Source organism: Saccopteryx leptura, chromosome 3 (assembly GCF_036850995.1).
Source record: "Saccopteryx leptura isolate mSacLep1 chromosome 3, mSacLep1_pri_phased_curated, whole genome shotgun sequence".
In the NCBI taxonomy this organism is placed as follows: domain Eukaryota; kingdom Metazoa; phylum Chordata; class Mammalia; order Chiroptera; family Emballonuridae; genus Saccopteryx; species Saccopteryx leptura.
In genome coordinates, this window is record NC_089505.1 from 66896521 (window position 1) to 66915126 (window position 18606).

Sequence of the window (18606 nt, forward strand, 5' to 3'; positions counted from 1 at the left end):
ATGGCTCCTTGACCTCTGCCCCAGCCGCTAGAGTGGCTCTGGTCGCAGCAGAGCGACGCCCCGGAGGGGCAGAGCATCGCCCCCTGGTGGGCAGAGCATCGCCCCTGGTGGGCGTGCCAGGTGGATCCCAGTCGGGCGCATGCGGGAGTCTGTCTGACTGTCTCTCCCCGTTTCCAGCTTCAGAAAAATGCAAAAAACAAAACAAAACACACACACACAAAAACTGAAAGCAAAACTGACATTTGTCTTCTTAAATTGCTGCCAGTATCCTGGTGGCCATGATGTATGTCACCACCTGAGTCTCAGCACACCCTCTGTCACCCAGGCTTCTGTGTCCACTGCTATTTTCTTGTTTATGTTGGTTATTTGTGACTTCTGATTTAATTTGTCTCTGAAGGTGGTATGTAAATTGTCACTCACAGCAGTGAGAGATGACAATGAGAGTGTTGAAACGTGCCAGGCTCAGGTGGTCTGCTATGGGCTTGCTAGAGCTACAGACACACACCAGATACAAAGTTTTTTTAAAAAGTATAGTTTGGCCTGACCTGTGGTGGCGCAGTGGATAAAGCGTCAACCTGGAATGCTGAGGTCACCAGTTTGAAAGAAACCTTGGGCTTGCCTAGTCAAGGCATATATGGGAGCTGAGGCTTCCTGCCCTTCTCCCCTTTTCTCTCTCTCTCTCTCCCCTATCCTCTCTAAAATGAATAAATAAAATTTTTTAAAAAGTAGTTTGGAGCACATCTACAGTTTTCCTGGGTGTTATTATGCAAATAAGAAATCATGGAGCCTGACCAGGCAGTGGCGCAGTGGATAGAGCGTCAGACTGGCATGCGGAAGGACCCAGGTTTGAGACCCCAAGGTCGCCAGCTTGAGCGTGGGCTCATCTGGTTTGAGCAAAGCTCACCAGCTTGGACCCAAGGTCACTGGCTTGAGCAAGGGGTTACTCGGTCTGCTGTAGCCCCATGGTCAAGGCACATATGAGAAAGCAATCAATGAACAACTAAGGTGTCGCAACAAAAAATTGATGATTGATGCTTCTCATCTCTTTCTGTTGCTGTCTGCCTGTTCCTATCTATCCCTCTCTCTGACTCTCTCTCTGTCTCTGTAAAAAAAAAAAAAAAAAAAAGAAATCATGGAATGGCTTGACCTGTGGTGATGCAGTGGATAAAGCATCAACCTGGGACACTGACATCACCAAATTGGAATCCTGGGCTTGCCCACTCAGGGCACATACAAGAAGCAACAAGCAAGCAATGAACAACTAAAGTGAAGCAACTATGAGTTGGTACTTCTCACTCCCCATCCCCTCCTCTCTGTAAAATTGATAAATAAAATCTTTTTTTTAATTTTTATTTATTTATTTATTCATTTTAGAGGGGGAGAGAGAGAGAAAGAGAGAGAAGAGGGAGGAGGGGGAGGAGCAGGAAGCATCAACTCCCATATGTGCCTTGACCAGGGAAGCCAGGGTTTTGAACCGGCAATCTCAGTGTTTCCAGGTTGATGCTTTATCCACTGCGCCACCACAGGTCAGGCAATAAATAAAATCTTTAAAAAAATAAATAGGCCCTGGCCGGTTGGCTCAGCGGTAGAGCGTCGGCCTGGCGTGCGGGGGACCCGGGTTCGATTCCCGGCCAGGGCACATAGGAGAAGCGCCCATTTGCTTCTCCACCCCCCCCCCTTCCTCTCTGTCTCTCTCTTCCCCTCCCACAGCCAAGGCTCCATTGGAGCAAAGATGGCCTGGGCACTGGGGATGGCTCCTTGGCCTCTGCCCCAGGCGCTAGAGTGGCTTCTGGTAGCAGCAGAGCGACGCCCCGGAGGGGCAGAGCATCGCCCCCTGGTGGGCAGAGCGTCGACCCCTGGTGGGCATGCTGGGTGGATCCCGGTCGGGCGCATGCGGGAGTCTGTCTGACTGTCTCTCCCTGTTTCCAGCTTCAGAAAAATACAAAAAAATAATAAATAAATAAATAAAATAATAAAAAATATAAAAATAAAGAGGCCCTGGCTATTTGGCTCAATGGTAGAGCATCGGCCTGGTATGTGGAAGTCCCAGGTTTGGTTCCCGATCAGAGAACACAGGAGAAGCAACCATCTGCTTCTCCACCCTTCCCCTCCCCTTCTTTTCTAATCATCTTTCTCTTCCCCTCTTGCAACCATGGCTCAATTGGTTTGAGTGAGTTGGCCTCAGGGGCTGAGGATGGCTCCCAGGCCTCTGCCTCAGGTGCTAAAAATAGCTCAGTTGCCAAGCAACAGCCCCAGATGGGGAGAGCATCGCCAGTAGAGGGCTTGCCATTGGATTCCTGTCAGGTGCAGGACTCTCTCTCTCTGCCTCTTCTCTTCTCACTTAATAAAAAAGAAAGGAAAGAAGGAGGGAAGGAAGGAAGGGAAGAAGGAAAAGAAAGGAAGAGAGAGAGAGAGAGAGAGAGAAAGATAGATCATGGAACCAAAAAAAAATCTATTTAGACAAGTTTAGTAATTACCTGTAATGAGCAGCATGAGCTCATCAGAGACAAGCTAGACTGGAAGAAAACTGTCATGTCAGCCCTGGCTGGTTGGCTCAGCGGTAGAGCATCTGCCTGGCATGCGGATGTCCCAGGTTTGATTCCTGGTCAGGGAACACAGAAGAAGCAACTATCTGTTTTTCCACCCCTCCCTCTCTCCCTTCTCTCTCTATATATCTCTCTTCCCTTCTGGCAACCATGGCTTGGTTGGAGCAAGTTGGCCCTGGGTACTGAGGATGGCTCCATAACCTCGCCTCTGACACTAAAAATAGCTCAGATGCCGAGCAACCAAGCAAGGATCCCAGATGGGCAGAACATCCCCCCATAGGGGGCTTGCCGGGTGGATCCCAGTCAAGGCGCATGCAGGAGTATGTCTCTGCCTCCCCGCTTCTCACTTAAAAAAAAAAGAAAAGAAAAGAAAGGAAAAAGATAACTCACATTTGGGTTCCTGAAAAACATGCCCTGGAAATCTCCTTCCTGAATGTCTTGTGAAGAGTGGTATTTAGGGGGCACTTGCTATCTGCCTTGTGTGGCCTCTACATACAGCTCTAACCATGAAGAGCAAGGATCATCATCACCAACTTGTTTTAAACTGTATACAGCCTGACCGGGTGGTGGCGCAGTGGATGGAGCGTTGGACTGGGATGCAGAAGACCCAGGTTCGAGACCCCGAGGTCGCCAGCTTGAGTGCAGGCTCACCTGGCTTGAGCAAAAAGCTCACCAGCTTGGACCCAAGGTCGCTGGCTCAAGCAAGGGGTTACTCGGTCTGCTGAAGGCCCGCGGTCAAGGCACATATGAGAAAGTAATCAATGAACAACTAAAGTGTCGCAACGAAAAACTGATGATTGATGCTTCTCATCTTTATCCATTCCTGCCTGTCTGTCCCTGTCTATCCCTCTCTCTGACTCTCTCTCTGTCCCTGTAAATAAATAAATAATATAAAAATTAAAACTGTATACAGGCTGCAGTGCAACAGAAAACCAGGGACCCAAGACTTCTTAGGGATGCCAATTTACAGTTGTTAGTACTCGAAAGGAGGTTGAGGAATCCTCGGAAGCAAACGCAAGCACAGGTGGGTTTGAAAATGATTCTGCAGCTCTGACCGGGTAGCTCAAAGAGCATTGTCCCAACACATCAAGGTTGTGGGTTAGATCCCCAGTCAGGGTACATACAAGAATCAACCAATAAATCAACAAATCGATGTCTCTCTCTCTCTCTCTCTCTCTCTCTCTCTCCTCCTTCCTCTCTCTCTAAAATCAATTTTTAAAAAATTAGAAAATGAGCCTGGCTAGGCGGTGGCGCAGTGGATGGAGCATCGGACCATGATGCTGAGGACCCAGGTTCGAGACCCCGAGGTCGCCAACTTGAGTGCGGATTCATCTGTCTTGAGCAAAAAAGCTCACCAGTTTGGACCCAAGGTCGCTGGCTCAAGCAAGGGGTTGCTCGGTCTGCTTAAGGCCCGCAGTCTGGGCACATATGAGAAAGCAATCAATGAACTAGGGTGTCGCAACGAAAAACTGATGATTGATACTTCTCATCTCCCTCTGTTCCTGTCTACCCCTCTCTCTGACTCTCTGTCCCTGTAAAAAAAAAAAAGAAAGGAAGGAAGAAAGAAAAAAAAAATTAGAAAATGACTCTGCAGATGAAAACGAAAGGACTTCCTTTCCCCAGAGTCCTCAAGCAACCAGATTTGGCATCACTGATAAGATAAGCGATAATGTAGATAATGTTGGGGACATTGGGGGAAAAATCCCCCGGATAAAATGATGAAGGGGTGATCCGTTCACTGTTGACCTTTACCAGTGTGTATTTCTCAGTGACCAAAAGATTGTAACCGGTTTACTCAATTAAAGGGACACTGCCCAAATGAAACCCTTTGTTAAGAAGCACATGATAACACAACAAAAAACTCTATGAAGGACACTTGACTCATTCTCAGAGAACCCCACTCCGGGCCCTGCCTCAGATGACTGCATTGATGGCTTGACCAGTGACCCCAGCCTCCAGAGTCCTCCAGCCACCAGATGGCATGAACATTCATTCACTGAAGGCATACATTGAGGTACTTGTGTCATTTGTACCTGGGTTGTGTGATTGATATATGATGTCTTACTAAACCTTTTCCTTAGAAATAAAAAGTGCCTTCCTTGGCCAGATAGCTCGGTTGCTTAGAGCATTGTCCCAAAGCACAAAGGTTGCCGGTTTAATCCCGGTCAGGGCACATACAGGAACACATCAATGTTCCTGTCTCTCTCTCACTCTCTCCATTCCTTTCCCTAAAATCAATAAAATAAACATTTTTTAAAAGAAATAAGCCGGCCCTGGCCAGTTGGCTCAGTGGTAGAACGTCAGTCTGGCGTGTAGATGTCCCAGGTTCGATCTCTGGGCAGGGCACACAGGAGAAGCGCCCATCTGCTTCTCCACCCATCCCCCTCTCCCTTATCTCTCTGTCTTTCTCTTCCTCTCCCACAGCCAAAGCTCCACTAAAGCAAAGTTGGTCCAGGCGCTGAGGATGGCACTATGGTCTCACCCATGAGACCAGCTAAAATGGCTTCGGTTGCAAAGGAGCAATGCCCCAGATGGGCAGAGCACCGCCCCCTGGTGAGCATGCCGCGTGGATCCCAGTCCGGTGCATGCAGGAGTCTGTCTCTGCCTCCCCACTTCTCACTTCAGAAAAATACAAAAGAAGGAAGGGAGGGAGGGAGGAAGGAAGAAAGAAAGAAAGAAATAAGCCTGACTAGGCAGTGGTGCAGTAGATAGTTGGACTGGAACGCAGAGGACCCAGGTTTGAAATCCCCAGGTTGCCGGCTTGAGTGAGGGCTCCTCCGGCTTGAGTGCAGGCTCACCAGTTTGAGTGCAGGGTTGCTGGCTTGAGCTAGGCGTCACTCGCTCTGTTGTAGTCGTGTGTTCCCCCCCCCACCCCCCCGTCAAGGCACAGATGAGAAAGCAATCAATAAACAACTAAGGTGCCACAACAAAGAATTGATGCTTCTCATTTCTCTCCCTTCCTGTCTATCCCTATCTGTCCCTCTCTCTGTCTCTGTCTCTGTCTCTGTCACAAACAAAAAATAAATAAAAAGTGCCTGATATTTCCAATCTATTTTTATTCCACTCTGACTTGCTCATTTAGTAGATTATTGCTATTTTTAAAAAGTTGACATTTAAATTGAGATGTTATTTGTAGTTTTTATCCCATCTAATATGAATATTCATACATTTTATTGAAGAAATTTTCATGTATTTGATTAAGGTGCTGCGCCAGACGCCGCTGGAGGTTTTATATGATACACAGTGTATGTACCACATGACAGGTCTAGACTCGGCAAAAATTTGCATTTTGAATTACATCTGGTCCCAAGGGTTTGACATAAGGTTTGAAGAGCAGTATATCTAGAACCCAATTATTTCTCAACATCTTCACTTCTGCGACCTAGTGGAAACCACTATTATCTCCCACCTGGACTACCTCCCTCCCAACTGCCCCCTCACTGGACTCCGTCCTGAGCCCTTGCATGGATGTCTAGTCCCCACACAGCCACCAGAGGGCACCCATTCCCACTTAGCTCATGCTTCTCTGCTCAGAACTCTCCATGCATGGGTCCTGGCTCACTCACTGTCAAAACAAAATCTTCACCTTGGACCACAAGGTCCAGCACGATTTTATCCCATTACCCATCTGTCCTCATACCCACCACTCTCTCCGTCATACTCGGTTCCAGCCACACTGGTTTTTCTAGATGCTCTTCCAACATGCCAGGCCCGTCCCTGCCTCCTAATCTTTGCAAAGGCTGCTCCTTTGCCTGTAATGCTCTTCCACCAGAAAGCCGCAGGCCTCCTTCAGGTATTTGCAAAAACATCATCTTTCCATGAGGCCTCCCCAGACTGAGCCATTTCCATTTACACCTGGACACCTTGCTCAAACATCCCCAACTCCCTCACAGGGTTTTTGTTTTGTTTTTTGTTTGTTTGTTTGTATTTTTCTGAAGTGAGAAGTGGGGAGGCAGAGAGACAGATTACTACATGCGCCTGACCAGGATCCACCCGGCATGTCCACCAGGGGGCAATGCTCTGCCCATCTAGAGTGTTGCTCTGTTGCTGCCGGAGCCATTTTAGCGCCTGAGGTGAAGGCCATGGAGCCATCCTCAGAGCCCAGCCCAACTTTTGCTCCAATGGAGCCTTGGCTGTGGGAGAGGAAGAGAGAGACAGAGAGGAAGGAGAGGGGGAGGGGTGGAAAAGTAGATGGGTGCTTTTCCTGTGTGCCCTGTCCAGGAATCAAACCCGGGATTTCCACACGCGGGGCTGACGCTCTACCACTGAGTTGTTTTTATTTAGCTCTTATATGTACAGTAATTGATTGTTTATGATCTGCCTCTGAAATCCACTAGAACGCCAGATTCATAAGGGAAGAAAAATTTTTTTTTCTCATATTGTTCACACCTGTGACTTTGGCACCTAAACACCTCTGTGTTGGTTAGTGTTTTATCTGCACTGTCCTGCATGGTAGCTACTGGCCACACGTGGCTCCCAAACAATTGAAGTGTGGTGAGTGAAAGCAGCTTTTCTTTTCTTTTTTTTTTGTATTTTTCTGAAGTTGGAAACGGGGAGGCAGTCAGACAGACTCCCACATGCGCCTCTCCGGGATTCACCCAGCATGCCCACCAGGGGGCGATGCTCTGCCCATCTTGGGGCGTTGCTCTGCCGCAATCAGAGTCATTCTAGTGCCTGAGGCAGAGGCCACAGAGCCATCCTCAGTGCCCAGGCAAACTTTGCTCCATGGAGCCTTAGCTGCGGGAGGGGAAGAGAGAGACAGAGAGGAAAGAGAGGGGGAGGGGTGGAGAAGCAGATGGGCGCTTCTCCTGTGTGCCCTGGCCGGGAATCAAACCCGGGACTCCTGCACGCCAGGCTGACGCTCTACCACTGAGCCAACCAGCCAGGGCTGGAAAGCAGCTTTTTAATTCATTTCATTTTAACTCATTTCAATTTGAACATCACATGTGGCTACTGGCTACCTTATAGGACAGTGAGGAGGATTTTTAATCAATATTTGTTGAATGAATGAATAAATGAATGAGTAAATGAAGTACTTACTATACCCAGGCACTATTTACCACCCTGCTGAGCATTCATTTAGTTTGAATCATCACATCAGCTCTAGGTAGGAGGCACCGCTATGAGCTCCATTTTGCAGATGAGAAAACAGAGAGGTTTAGTAACTGACCCAAAGTCACACAGCTTAGAAGTGGCAAAGACAAAATTTAATCCCAATGATTTTAACAAATCACATCCTCTCTGATCTGGGGTGTAGCCTTAGAACACCCTTCTCCCAGCTTTTCCCCCAAAAGTGGGGCGTCTGTGGTGGTCAGATCTCAGGGTGACAGGATGGACCTGAGAGGACCAAATAGACCACCTACCTTGGTTCCGGGCCGTGGGGAAGAGGGGCAGTGACCCTCAGGGCTGGAAGCCTGGGAGATCGTTGGAGATCCAAGACCTGGAAGGGCAGAACAGGACTTGGTGAGGACAGGGTAGGCCATTCAAGTCCCACCCAGCCCAGGACGCTCACCTGAGCGAGGGCTGGCAATGTCTCTGTCGCACCCAGGGGGTCGCCCCCAATCAGCCTCTGAGGACTGGGGTGAGTTCAGTCCCAAAGACTCAGGCAGGCTCTGGAAGGGTTGGGAAGAGGAACAATGATTATCCTTATCATTTTTTAAGCACTTAGCAATTGAGATACAATACAATAGGATTAAGATTGAAAACTAGGAGCCAGACAATGTGGTTTCAAATCTTACCTCTGCCATTTATTAGCTCTGTGATCTTGGGCAAGTTACCTTACCTCTCTGGGCCACATTTCAACTTCTGATATGAGGATCAAATCCATACATGTAAGGTCCCTAGAACAGTGCCTGGCACATGGTGGGACATTATAAGTGGGAAGTTTTTTTTTGTTTGTCTGTTTAACTTATTGACTGATTTTAGAGATCAGTAAATAAACATCAATCTGTTTCTATATGTGTCCTGACCGGGGATTGAACCCACAACCTTTGCATATCAGAACACTGCTCTAACCAACTGAGCCACCCAGCCAGGGCTATAAGTGGGAGGCTTTATAACGATTATGTATCTGGCATGGTGCTAAGTATTTTTTCTGTGTTACCTCATTAAATCCCTTCAAAAAGTTTTTAAGACACCTATTATTATTCTTATTTTACATATGAGGAAACTGAAGAGAATGAGGTCAATGACTGAAGTCACAAAGAAAGCAGAGCTGAGATCTGAACCTAGGTCTCTTTTATACATGATCTGAAGGTCACAGCAAGCAGCAGCTCTAACCCAAGTGTGACAATAGCGGCTCCTGCTTCCTGAGCGCTGACTCTACGTCAATATTTCCTAGTCACTCTTTTTCCTTCTTACATGGCCCTGAAAATTGTGAATTATGATCAGAAGTGTTTGGTAAATGTTTAACCAATGCCTCTCTGAGAGAAAAGAGCTCTGGTTCCTAATGTTTGCCAATTACCACAGTGTAAATACTCCCACCATAGTCAATTTCAAGTTACTGACAGGACATTATTGAATGTGGAGTGGGAAGTTGCACACAGTTGGCCCTTGGGAGGTGGTGGGAGCTGGGTCCAACAAACAACTGGCCTATGATTACATATAAGAAATAAGAAAACAGGCCCTGGCCGGTTGGCTCAGTGGTAGAGCGTCGGCCTGGCGTGCAGAAGTCCCAGGTTCGATTGCCGGCCAGGGCACACAGGAGAAGCGCCCATCTGCTTCTCCACCCCTCCCCCTCTCCTTCCTCTCTGTCTCTCTCTTCCCCTCCCGCAGCCGAGGCTCCATTGGAGCAAAGATGGCCTGGGCGCTGGGGATGGCTCCTTGGCCTCTGCCCCAGGCGCTAGAGTGGCTCTGGTCGCAACAGAGCAACGCCCCGGAGGGGCAGAGCATCGCCCCTTGGTGGGCAGAGCATCGCCCCTGGTGGGCGTGCCGGGTGGATCCCGGTCGGGCGCATGCGGGAGTCTGTCTGACTGTCTCTCCCCATTTCCAGCTTCAGAAAAATACAAAAAGAAGAAATAAGGAAACAGCTCTGACCAGTTGGCTCAGTGGTAGAGCTCAGCCCAGCGTGTGGAAGTTCTGGGTTCAATTCCCAGTCAGGGCACACAGGAGAAGCAACCATCTCTTCTCCACACCTCCCTCTTCTCTCTCTCTCTCTCTCTCTCTCTCTCTCTCTCTCTCTCCCTCCCTCCCCCCCTCCCTCCCTCCCTCCTGCAGCCATGGCTCAAATGGTTCGAACAATTTGGCCCCAGGCGCTGAGGATGGCTCCATGGCTTCATCTCAGGCGCTGAAATAGCTCAGTTGCTGAGCATCAGAGCAGCCCCAGATGGGCAAAGCATTGCCCTGCAAGGGGCTTGCCAGGTGGATCCCAGTGGGGGCACATGTGGGAGTCTGCCTCTCTGTCTCCCTGCCTCCCCACCTCTCACTTAATAAAAAAAAGAAGAAAAAAGAAAGAAAGAAGGAAACAAAGGCTTCCAGAGCTTAGGATACTTGTCTGAGGTTGGTTAGCTGGTCAAGGGAGAGGGAAAGAGGTGAGAGACGATGAGTTCAGACAGAGGCAGAGGAGGCAGGAAGCTGGGGGTGAGGAGGGGGCTGTGTGAATCTCACCTCCCTTTCTGAAGATTCCTCGCCTTGGAGTGTGGTGGGTGGGGAGTCAGGCTCAGTTTGGGGGGGTGGTTTCTGGGACCCCCCCAGACCTGCCAATGTGTCTTCCATCATCCACAGCTGCTGCTGAGCAGATGTTCTTTCCTGGAGGGGAGGAAAGGGATGTGCTTCTCAAAGGTGGGAAAATGCAAAAGGGTTCAAGTTTACAGGACACATAGAAGGTCTGAAATCAGCTAGGCTGTATTTATGGAGTCACAAACGGACGATGTGTGCATATGGAGGTGATATTTGTGGATATCCATTTCCATATGAATTTCCCACCAACTCACCACCATTTATCACAAACACTGTCTTTTTATACTGCTCTGCAGTATTACCTCTGTCATAAATAGGCAACTCTATAAATACATGAGTCTGTTTCTGAATACCCTATTTGATTTCTTTTGTCAATTTGTCTAACCTTGTGTCGATACTACACTTATTCTATTTATTTATTTATAATTATTTATTTTGGGGTTGTTGTTTTTTTACAGAAACAGAGAGTCAGAGAGAGGGATAGACAGGGACAAACAGACAGTAATAGAGAGATGAGAAGCATCAATCATTAGTTTTTCGTTGCGCATTGCGATACCTTAGTAGTTATTCATTGATTGCTTTCTCATATGTGCCTTGACTGCGGGCCTTCAGCAGACCGAGTAACCCCTTGCTTGAGCCAGCGACCTTGGGTCCAAGCTGGTGAGCTTTTGCTCAAACCAGATGAGCCCGTGCTCAAGCTGGCGCCCTCGGGGTCTCGAACCTGGGTCCTCGGCATTCCAGTTCGATGCTCTATCTACTGCGCTCCCCACCTGGTCAGGCTATAATTATTTATTGTTGATTAATTTTAGAGAGACAGAGAGGAAGAGGGGACAGAGAAAGAGAGAAGCATCCATTTGTTGTTCCACTTAGCTGTGCATTCATTGGTCACTTCCCATATGTTCCCTGACTGAGGATTGAACCCACAACCTTGGTGTTTCAGGACAATGCTATAACAAACTGAGCTAACCACTCAGGACTACACCATTGGTGTTTTTTTTGTTTTGTTTTTGTTTTGTGACAGAGACAGAGTCAGAGAGGGACAGATAGGGACAGAGAGACGGGAAGGGAGAGAGATGGGAAGCATCAATTCTTCGTTGCAGCACCTTAGTTGCTCATCAATAGCTTTCTCATAAAGAGAGTGGCGCCATGCTCAAGCCAGTGAACTTGGGCTCAAGCCAGCAACCATGGAGTCATGTCTATGATCCCACACTCAAGCCAGCAACCCGCGCTCAGGCAGGATGATCCCGTGCTCAAGGGGGCAACCTTGGGGTTTCAAACCTGAGTCCTCTTGTGTCCCAGTCTGACGCTCTATCCACTGCGCCACCACCTGGTCAGGCTACACTGTCTTTTTTTTCTTTTTCTTTTTAGAGATAGAGAGTCAGAGAGAGGGACAGACAGGAATGGAGAGAGATGAGAAGCATCAATCATCAGTTTTTCATTGTGACACCTTAGTTGTTCATTGATTGCTTTCTCATATGTGCCTTGACCGTGGGTCTTCAGCAGACCAAGTAACCCCTTGCTCGAGCCAGCGACCTTGGTTCCAAGCTGGTGAGCTTTGCTCAAACCAGATGAGCCCTTGCTCAAGCTGGCGACCTCAGGGTCTTGAACCTGGGTCCTCCACGTCCCAGTCTGACACTATCCACTGCGCCATCGCCTGGTCAGGCTACACTCTTATTAACTGTAGCTTTACAGTTAGACTTGATATCTAGTTGTGTTAGTCCTCCAGCTTTGTTCTTAGAGTTGCTTAGGCTATTCTTGGCTTTTTGTACTTCCAAATACAATTTAGAGTCAGCTTGTCAACCTCCACACAAAAACCTTCTGGATTTGTTTTGGGATTGCACATCCCCTATGATCCTCACTGGGGAAATTCACTTGGAGAGACTATATCTTTGCATTAGCACATTTTTCCTATTCATGAATACTGTATATCTCCCATTTATATAGGTCTTTACCTTCTCTCAATGATGCTCCGTGACTTTTAGAGTAGGTGTCTTGCATATCTTTCATGTGCTTTCTTTGTAGATATTTAATTTGCTTATGTTAATTACAAACACTATTGTTTATCAATTTATTTATTTATTTCGGTGACAGAGAGAGGGACAGATAGGGACAGACAGGCAGGAAGGAAGAGAGATGAGAAGCATCAATTCTTTGTTGAGGCACTTTAGTTGTTCACTGATTGCTTTCTCATATGTGCCTTGACCAGGGGGCTAAAGTAGATCAAGTGACCCCTTGCTCAAGCCAGTGACCTTAGGCTCAAGCTGGTGAGCCTTGCTCAAACCAGATGAGCCTGTGCTCAAGCTGGAGACCTCAGGTTTTCAAACCCGGGTCCTCCTCATCCCAGTCCAACACCCTATCCACTGCACCACTGCCTAGTCAGGCTATACATATTTATTTTTTAATTTTTTGGCACTAGCAAATAGTGAGACAAGTGATATTAACCTTGTATTCAGTGACCCTGCTGAATGTTTATCCTGATAATGTATTTGGAAATTATTTAGAATATTCTACATATACACAATCATGACATCTGTACATAAAAATACCTTTATTTCTTCCTTTCTGGTCCTTATACCTTTTATTTATTTCACAGATTTGTACTGTCTAGGACCTCTGATATAATGTTGACTAGAACTGGTAATAGCAGACATCCTTGTCTTATTCCACATATCAGGGGGAAAGTTTTCAATATTTCACTGACCACTATAATGTTTGTTGTAGATTTATTATAAATGTATTTTATTAGATTAAGGAAGTTTCCTTTTACTCCTACTTTGCTGAGAGCTTTTATCATGAATGGGTGTTGAATTTTGTCATTTTTTCCCCTGAATTATTGAGACAATCATGTAGTTTTTCTCCATTATTTTGTTAAATGTGGTGAAATATCTGGACTGATTTTCAAGTGTTAAACTAACCTTGCATTCCTATAGTAAACCCTTGGTTGTGATGTATTATTCTCTTCAGCTGGTAGTGAGTAATATTTAACACCAATAGGTGGGGGATTAAAGTTGAAGAGTGAATTTTAGGAAGAAATGGGAAGGTTTAGCATGAAGAAGTCAGTACACCTTTAATACTAGAAGTCAATGTCTTTTTTTTTCTTTTAGAGAGAGAGAAGAGGGGAGAGAGTTACAAAGCATCAATTCGTAGTTGCTTCACTTAGTTGTTCATTGATTGCTTCTCATATGTGTTTTGATGGGGGTTGGGGGGCACTGGGCTCCAGCTGAGCCAGTGACCCCTTGCTCAAGCCAGCGACCTTTGCACTCAAGCCAATGATCAAAGGGTCATATCTCACACTCAAGCCTTGACCCCGGCTCATGCTGGTGAACCTGTGCTCAAGCTGGATAAGCCCGGCAATCTCAGGGTTTTGAACCTGCGACCTCAGTGTCCCAAGCTGATGCTCTATCCACTATGCCACCACAAGTCAGGCTCAATAAATAAATTTTTTTTAAAAAACATTTAAAATGAGGCCCTAGCCGGTTGGCTCAGTGGTAGAGCGTCAGCCTGGCGTGCAGAAGTCCCGGGTTCAATTCCTGGCCAGGGCACACAGGAGAAGCGCCCATCTGCTCCTCCACCCCTCCCCCTCTCCTTCCTCTCTGTCTCTCTCTTCCCCTCCCGCAGCCGAGGCTCCATTGGAGCAAAGATGGCTCGGGCGCTGGGGATGGCTCCTTGGCCTCTGCCCCAGGCGCTAGAGTGGCTCTGGTCACAACAGAGCAACGCCCCAGAGGGGCAGAGCATCGCCCCCTGGTGGGCAGAGCGTCGCCCCCTGGTGGACGGGCCGGGTGGATCCCCGTCGGGCGCATGCAGGAGTCTGTCTGACTGTCTCTCCCCGTTTCCAGCTTCAGAAAAATACAAAAAAACCCCACAAATTTAAAATGAAAAGAAAGGACAAAGGGGGAGGAGCTTATGATAAAGTGGGAAGTACTTCAAATCAGTGGGAGGAGTTAAATGAAATGCCCAAAAGGTTTCCAGGTGGGCTTGGACTGGAGGTGAGGGATTGGGGACTTGAGGAGGGGATGTACCTGGGGAGACCCAAGGTGCAGCAGGTACTCAAGGGTCTCTCTCAAGGTGCCCAGCTCCTGCTCCAGGCTGCTGTACGTGTCCCAAACCCGCTCTTGCTCCTTGGGTCCCAGAAAGAAGGAGACATAGAGTTAGCATGCCCACCCACTAGGCCTTTCCCCACTCCATCTTCTCCCAGCTCAGGAGGAAGGGAGGCTTGGTCCCTGGTGCCCCAGAAGGGGAGGGTACATAAACTACAATTCCCAAAGGCCTCTTGGCTCCAACTCTTGAGAACCCAAGTCTATATGGAACCTGCCATTCTAAGGAGCTGCTAGTGTAGAGAAGTGAGCTTCCTCTGAATTACCCCTGCCCTGCCCAAGGGCACATTCTTGGGAGAGTCAGACCACAGCCCCTATGCACTCCTAGGAGCAGAAAGCTCCCTGCCAACACCAATAACAGTAATGATAGCAGCTAACATGTACTAGGCACTTAATGTGTGTGTTAGGTACTGTTCTTAGCACTCATTTAATTCTTGTGCCCTAGGTACTATTAATGTTTCCATTTGACAGATAATAACATTTATAGCTAGCACTTAAATATTGCACAGTATATGCCAGGTACCTAAGTATTCAATATTCATTCATTCATTTACATATATTTATGAAATCATCACAATGACCTTATGAAGTAAATACTATATTTATCATCTCGAGTTTACATAAGATGTATCTAAGACCCAGAGGGACTAAGTAATTTTCTAAGGTCACACAGCTACTACAAGTGGGAGCTGACATTCAAGGCCAGGAATCCCTTATCAAAATCACCTTCTTAAATCACTAAAGTCAGTTCTGTATCTTCATGGCTGCTCACCATCTGGGATGGTCAAGATCACTGGTTTGAAATTTGGGAAGGGGGCAATTCTCAAGAACTACCTTCCCATGAGTTAGTTCTTGGGGTTAGGTCCCCTTCAGGAACAACCTGCAAAGTCCTAGGGCCCCTTGAAAGAGCACATCCCTTCCCAGACGCTCACCTGAGTCAGGTGACAAAGAGTGGCCCTCACACTGACCAGTCGGTCCTGCAGGAGGCGCTGGCGCCCCCAGGCTCTCTGGGGAGTCACAGCTTCCCTGCTTACTTGGGCCAGCTGCTGCCTGGTCAACTCCAGGGCTGCTTCCAGCTGCTCCTGCACCGAGAGGGGAAAAGGTTAACCCTCTGAAGCCACACCCTGCCGCAGGGAGGGAAGGGGGGGTTGTCTTCCCGTCCCACACCGCCATGCCTTCTCCTCCTGTCTCCGGTCTATCTCCTCCTGCAGTCTCTTCAGGAGCCGGTCCTGCCCACACAACTTGGTCAACAGCGTCTGAAGAAAGGAGAACGGGAATTGTTTATGGACCAGATCTGGCTCTTCCCCCTGTCTCTCACCGACACCCTCGACCTAGAATGTTCTCTCCCCAACTCTGAGAACTCAGGAGGGATTGGATCCGGGAGAACTCACATCTGTCTCCAAGCTTCGGTGGAAGGTTGAGTCCAGGGGAGGGCCCGGCTGAGAAAAAGGAGAAAAGCCGGGGGTCACATGGGCAGACAGGCCCTTACTGTTGCTTAGGGCTGAGCCCAGCTCGCTCCGACTGACAGACATCCCTCTCCTTGGTAGCTCTGTTCCAAGCTTTAGCAAACCTTGGCAGACCAATTGCCTAATTCTTGGCTTTAGGAAGATAATGTGGTCTCCATTACCAAATAGCTATAGCAAATATTATAATTAATGGGAAAAATTATTTTCAAAAAGATTTTTAATAAAATCGTATTTACTGATTGATTTTAGAGAGAGACTGGAAGGGAGAGAAAGAGAAAGAGAAACATCAATTTGATGTTCCACTTACTCATGCATTTGTTGGTTGATTCTCATACGTGCCCTGAACCGGGATAAAACCCTTAACCTTGGTGCATTGGGACAATGCTGTACCCAACTGAGCTACCCAGACCGTCTCATGGAAAAACTTAGATATTTCCTTTACGACTGAGAATAACACAAGGATGCTCACTGCCACTGTCACTGACTAACACAGCATTAGAGATCCTTACTGATGTTATAAGAGAATGGAAACAGAAAGAGGTGTAAGAATAGAAAGGGAAATAAAACCATCAGTTACAGATGATATGCTTATCCACCCAGAAAAGCCAACAAAATCAAAGAGTGATTAGAACAAATAAAACAATTCAGCAAGGATGCCGAGTGCAATATGAAGCTACAAACTAATGACCTATCGACACCATCAATAACTAGAAAACATTGCCTGACCAGGCGGTGGCACAGTGGATAGAGCGTCGGACTGGGATGCAGAGGACCCAGGTTCGAGACCCCGAGGTCGCCAGCTTGAGCGCGGGCTCATCTGGTTTGAGCAAAAGTTCACCAGCTTGGACCCAAAGTCGCTGGCTCGAGCAAGGTGTTACTCGGTCTGCTGAAGACCCATGGTCAAGGCACATATGAGAAAGCAATCAATGAACAACTAAGGTGTCACAACGAAAAACTGATGATTGATGCTTCTCATCTCTCTCCGTTCCTGTCTGTCTGTCCCTATCTATCCCTCTCTCTGACTCTCTCTCTCTGTCTCTGTAAAAAAAAAACACAACAAAACATAATTTCATTTTATTATTATTTTTTAAAATATGGAATGCTGCCTGACCAGGCAGTGTTGCAGTGAATAGAGCAAGGGTCCCCAAACTACAGCCTGCGGGCCACATGCGGCCCCCTGAGGCCATTTATCTGGCCCCCGCCGCACTTCCGGAACGGGCACCTCTTTCATTGGTGGTCAGTGAGAGGAGCATAGTTCCCATTGAAATACTGGTCAGTTTGTTGATTTAAATTTACTTGTTATTCAAGACAGGTAATAGCAAATGTTGGAGAGGCTGTGGAGAAAAAGGAACCCTCATACACTGTTGGTGGGAATGTAAAGTAGTACAACCATTATGGAAGAAAGTATGGTGGTTCCTCAAAAAACTGAAAATAGAACTACCTTATGACCCAGCAATCCCTCTACTGGGTATATAACCCAAAAACTCAGAAACATTGATACGTAAAGACACATGCAGCCCCATGTTCATTGCAGCATTGTTCACAGTGGCCAGGACATGGAAACAACCAAAAAGCCCATCAATAGATGACTGGATAAAGAAGATGTGGCACATATACACTATGGAATACTACTCAGCCATAAGAAATGATGACATCGGATCATTTACAGCAAAATGGTGGGATCTACGAAGTGAAATAAGTAAATCAGAAAAAAACAGGAACTGCATTATTCCATACGTAGGTGGGACATAAAAGTGAGACTAAGAGACATTGATAAGAGCAGGGGTCCCCAAACTTTTTACACAGGGGGCCAGTTCACTGTCCCTCAGACCATTGGAGGGCCGGACTATAAAAAAAAACTATGAACAAATCCCTATGCACACTGCACATATCTTATTTTAAAGTAAAAAAACAAAACAGGAACAAATATAACATTTAAAATAAAGAACAAGTAAATTTAAATCAACAAACTGACTAGTATTTCAATGGGAACTATGCTCCTCTCACTGACCACCAATGAAAGAGGTGCCCCTTCCAGAAGTGCGGTGGGGGCCGGATAAATGGCCTCAGGGGGCCGCATGTGGCCCGCAGGCTGGGCCGTAGTTTGGGGACCCCTGGATAAGAGTGTGGTGGTTACGGGGGGAGGGGGGAGAGGGAGAGGGAAAGGGGGAGGGGGAGGGGCACAAAGAAAACTAGATAGAAGGTGACAGAGGACAATCTGACTTTGGGTGATGGGTATGCAATATAATTGAACGACAAGATAACCTGGACATGTTATCCTGTATATGTATCCTGATTTATTGATGTCGCCCCATTAAAAAAATAAAATTATTAAAAAAAAAATTTACTTGTTCTTTATTTTATATATTGTATTTGTTCCTGTTTTGTTTTTTTACTTTAAAATAAGATATGTGCAGTGTGCATAGGGATTTGTTCATAGTTTTTTTTATAGTCCGGCCCTCCAACAGTCTGAGGGACAGTGAACTGGCCCCCTGTGTAAAAAGTTTGGGGACCCCTGGAATAGAGCATCAGACTGGGAGGCAGAGGACCCAGGTTTGAAACCCCAAGGTCGCCGGCTTGAGTGCGTGCTCATCTGGCTTGAGTGTGGGGTTGCTGGCTTAAGCTTGGGATCATAGACATGACCCCCTGTTCGCTGGTTTAAGCCCAAAGATCGCTGGCTTGAAGCCCAAGGTCACTGGCTTGAACAACGTGCCGCTTGCTCTGCTGGAGCCCCCCTACCCCCGGCAAGGCATATATGAGAAAGCAATCAATGAACAACTCGGGAGCCACAACAAAGAATTGATGCTTCTCATTTCTCTCTCT

At 47.3% G+C, this 18606-nt stretch overlaps 1 protein-coding gene across 4 annotated transcripts in view; it reads right to left on the reverse strand.

The window, feature by feature from the left end:
• PLEKHA4 (pleckstrin homology domain containing A4) overlaps positions 1-18606 on the reverse strand; it is a 39990-nt gene that overhangs the window by 11574 nt on the left and 9810 nt on the right. For 3 of the 4 annotated variants that reach the window (XM_066373933.1, XM_066373931.1, XM_066373930.1), the window contains exons 10-16: positions 15709-15756; positions 15493-15573; positions 15250-15399; positions 14243-14341; positions 10152-10292; positions 8059-8158; positions 7910-7986 (exon numbers count right to left, since the gene is read on the reverse strand). In XM_066373933.1, the coding sequence (XP_066230030.1) occupies positions 7910-7986; positions 8059-8158; positions 10152-10292; positions 14243-14341; positions 15250-15399; positions 15493-15573; positions 15709-15756 (696 nt within the window). The remainder of the gene's footprint in view (positions 1-7909; positions 7987-8058; positions 8159-10151; positions 10293-14242; positions 14342-15249; positions 15400-15492; positions 15574-15708; positions 15757-18606) is intronic. The other variant, XM_066373932.1, reaches the window with a different exon arrangement.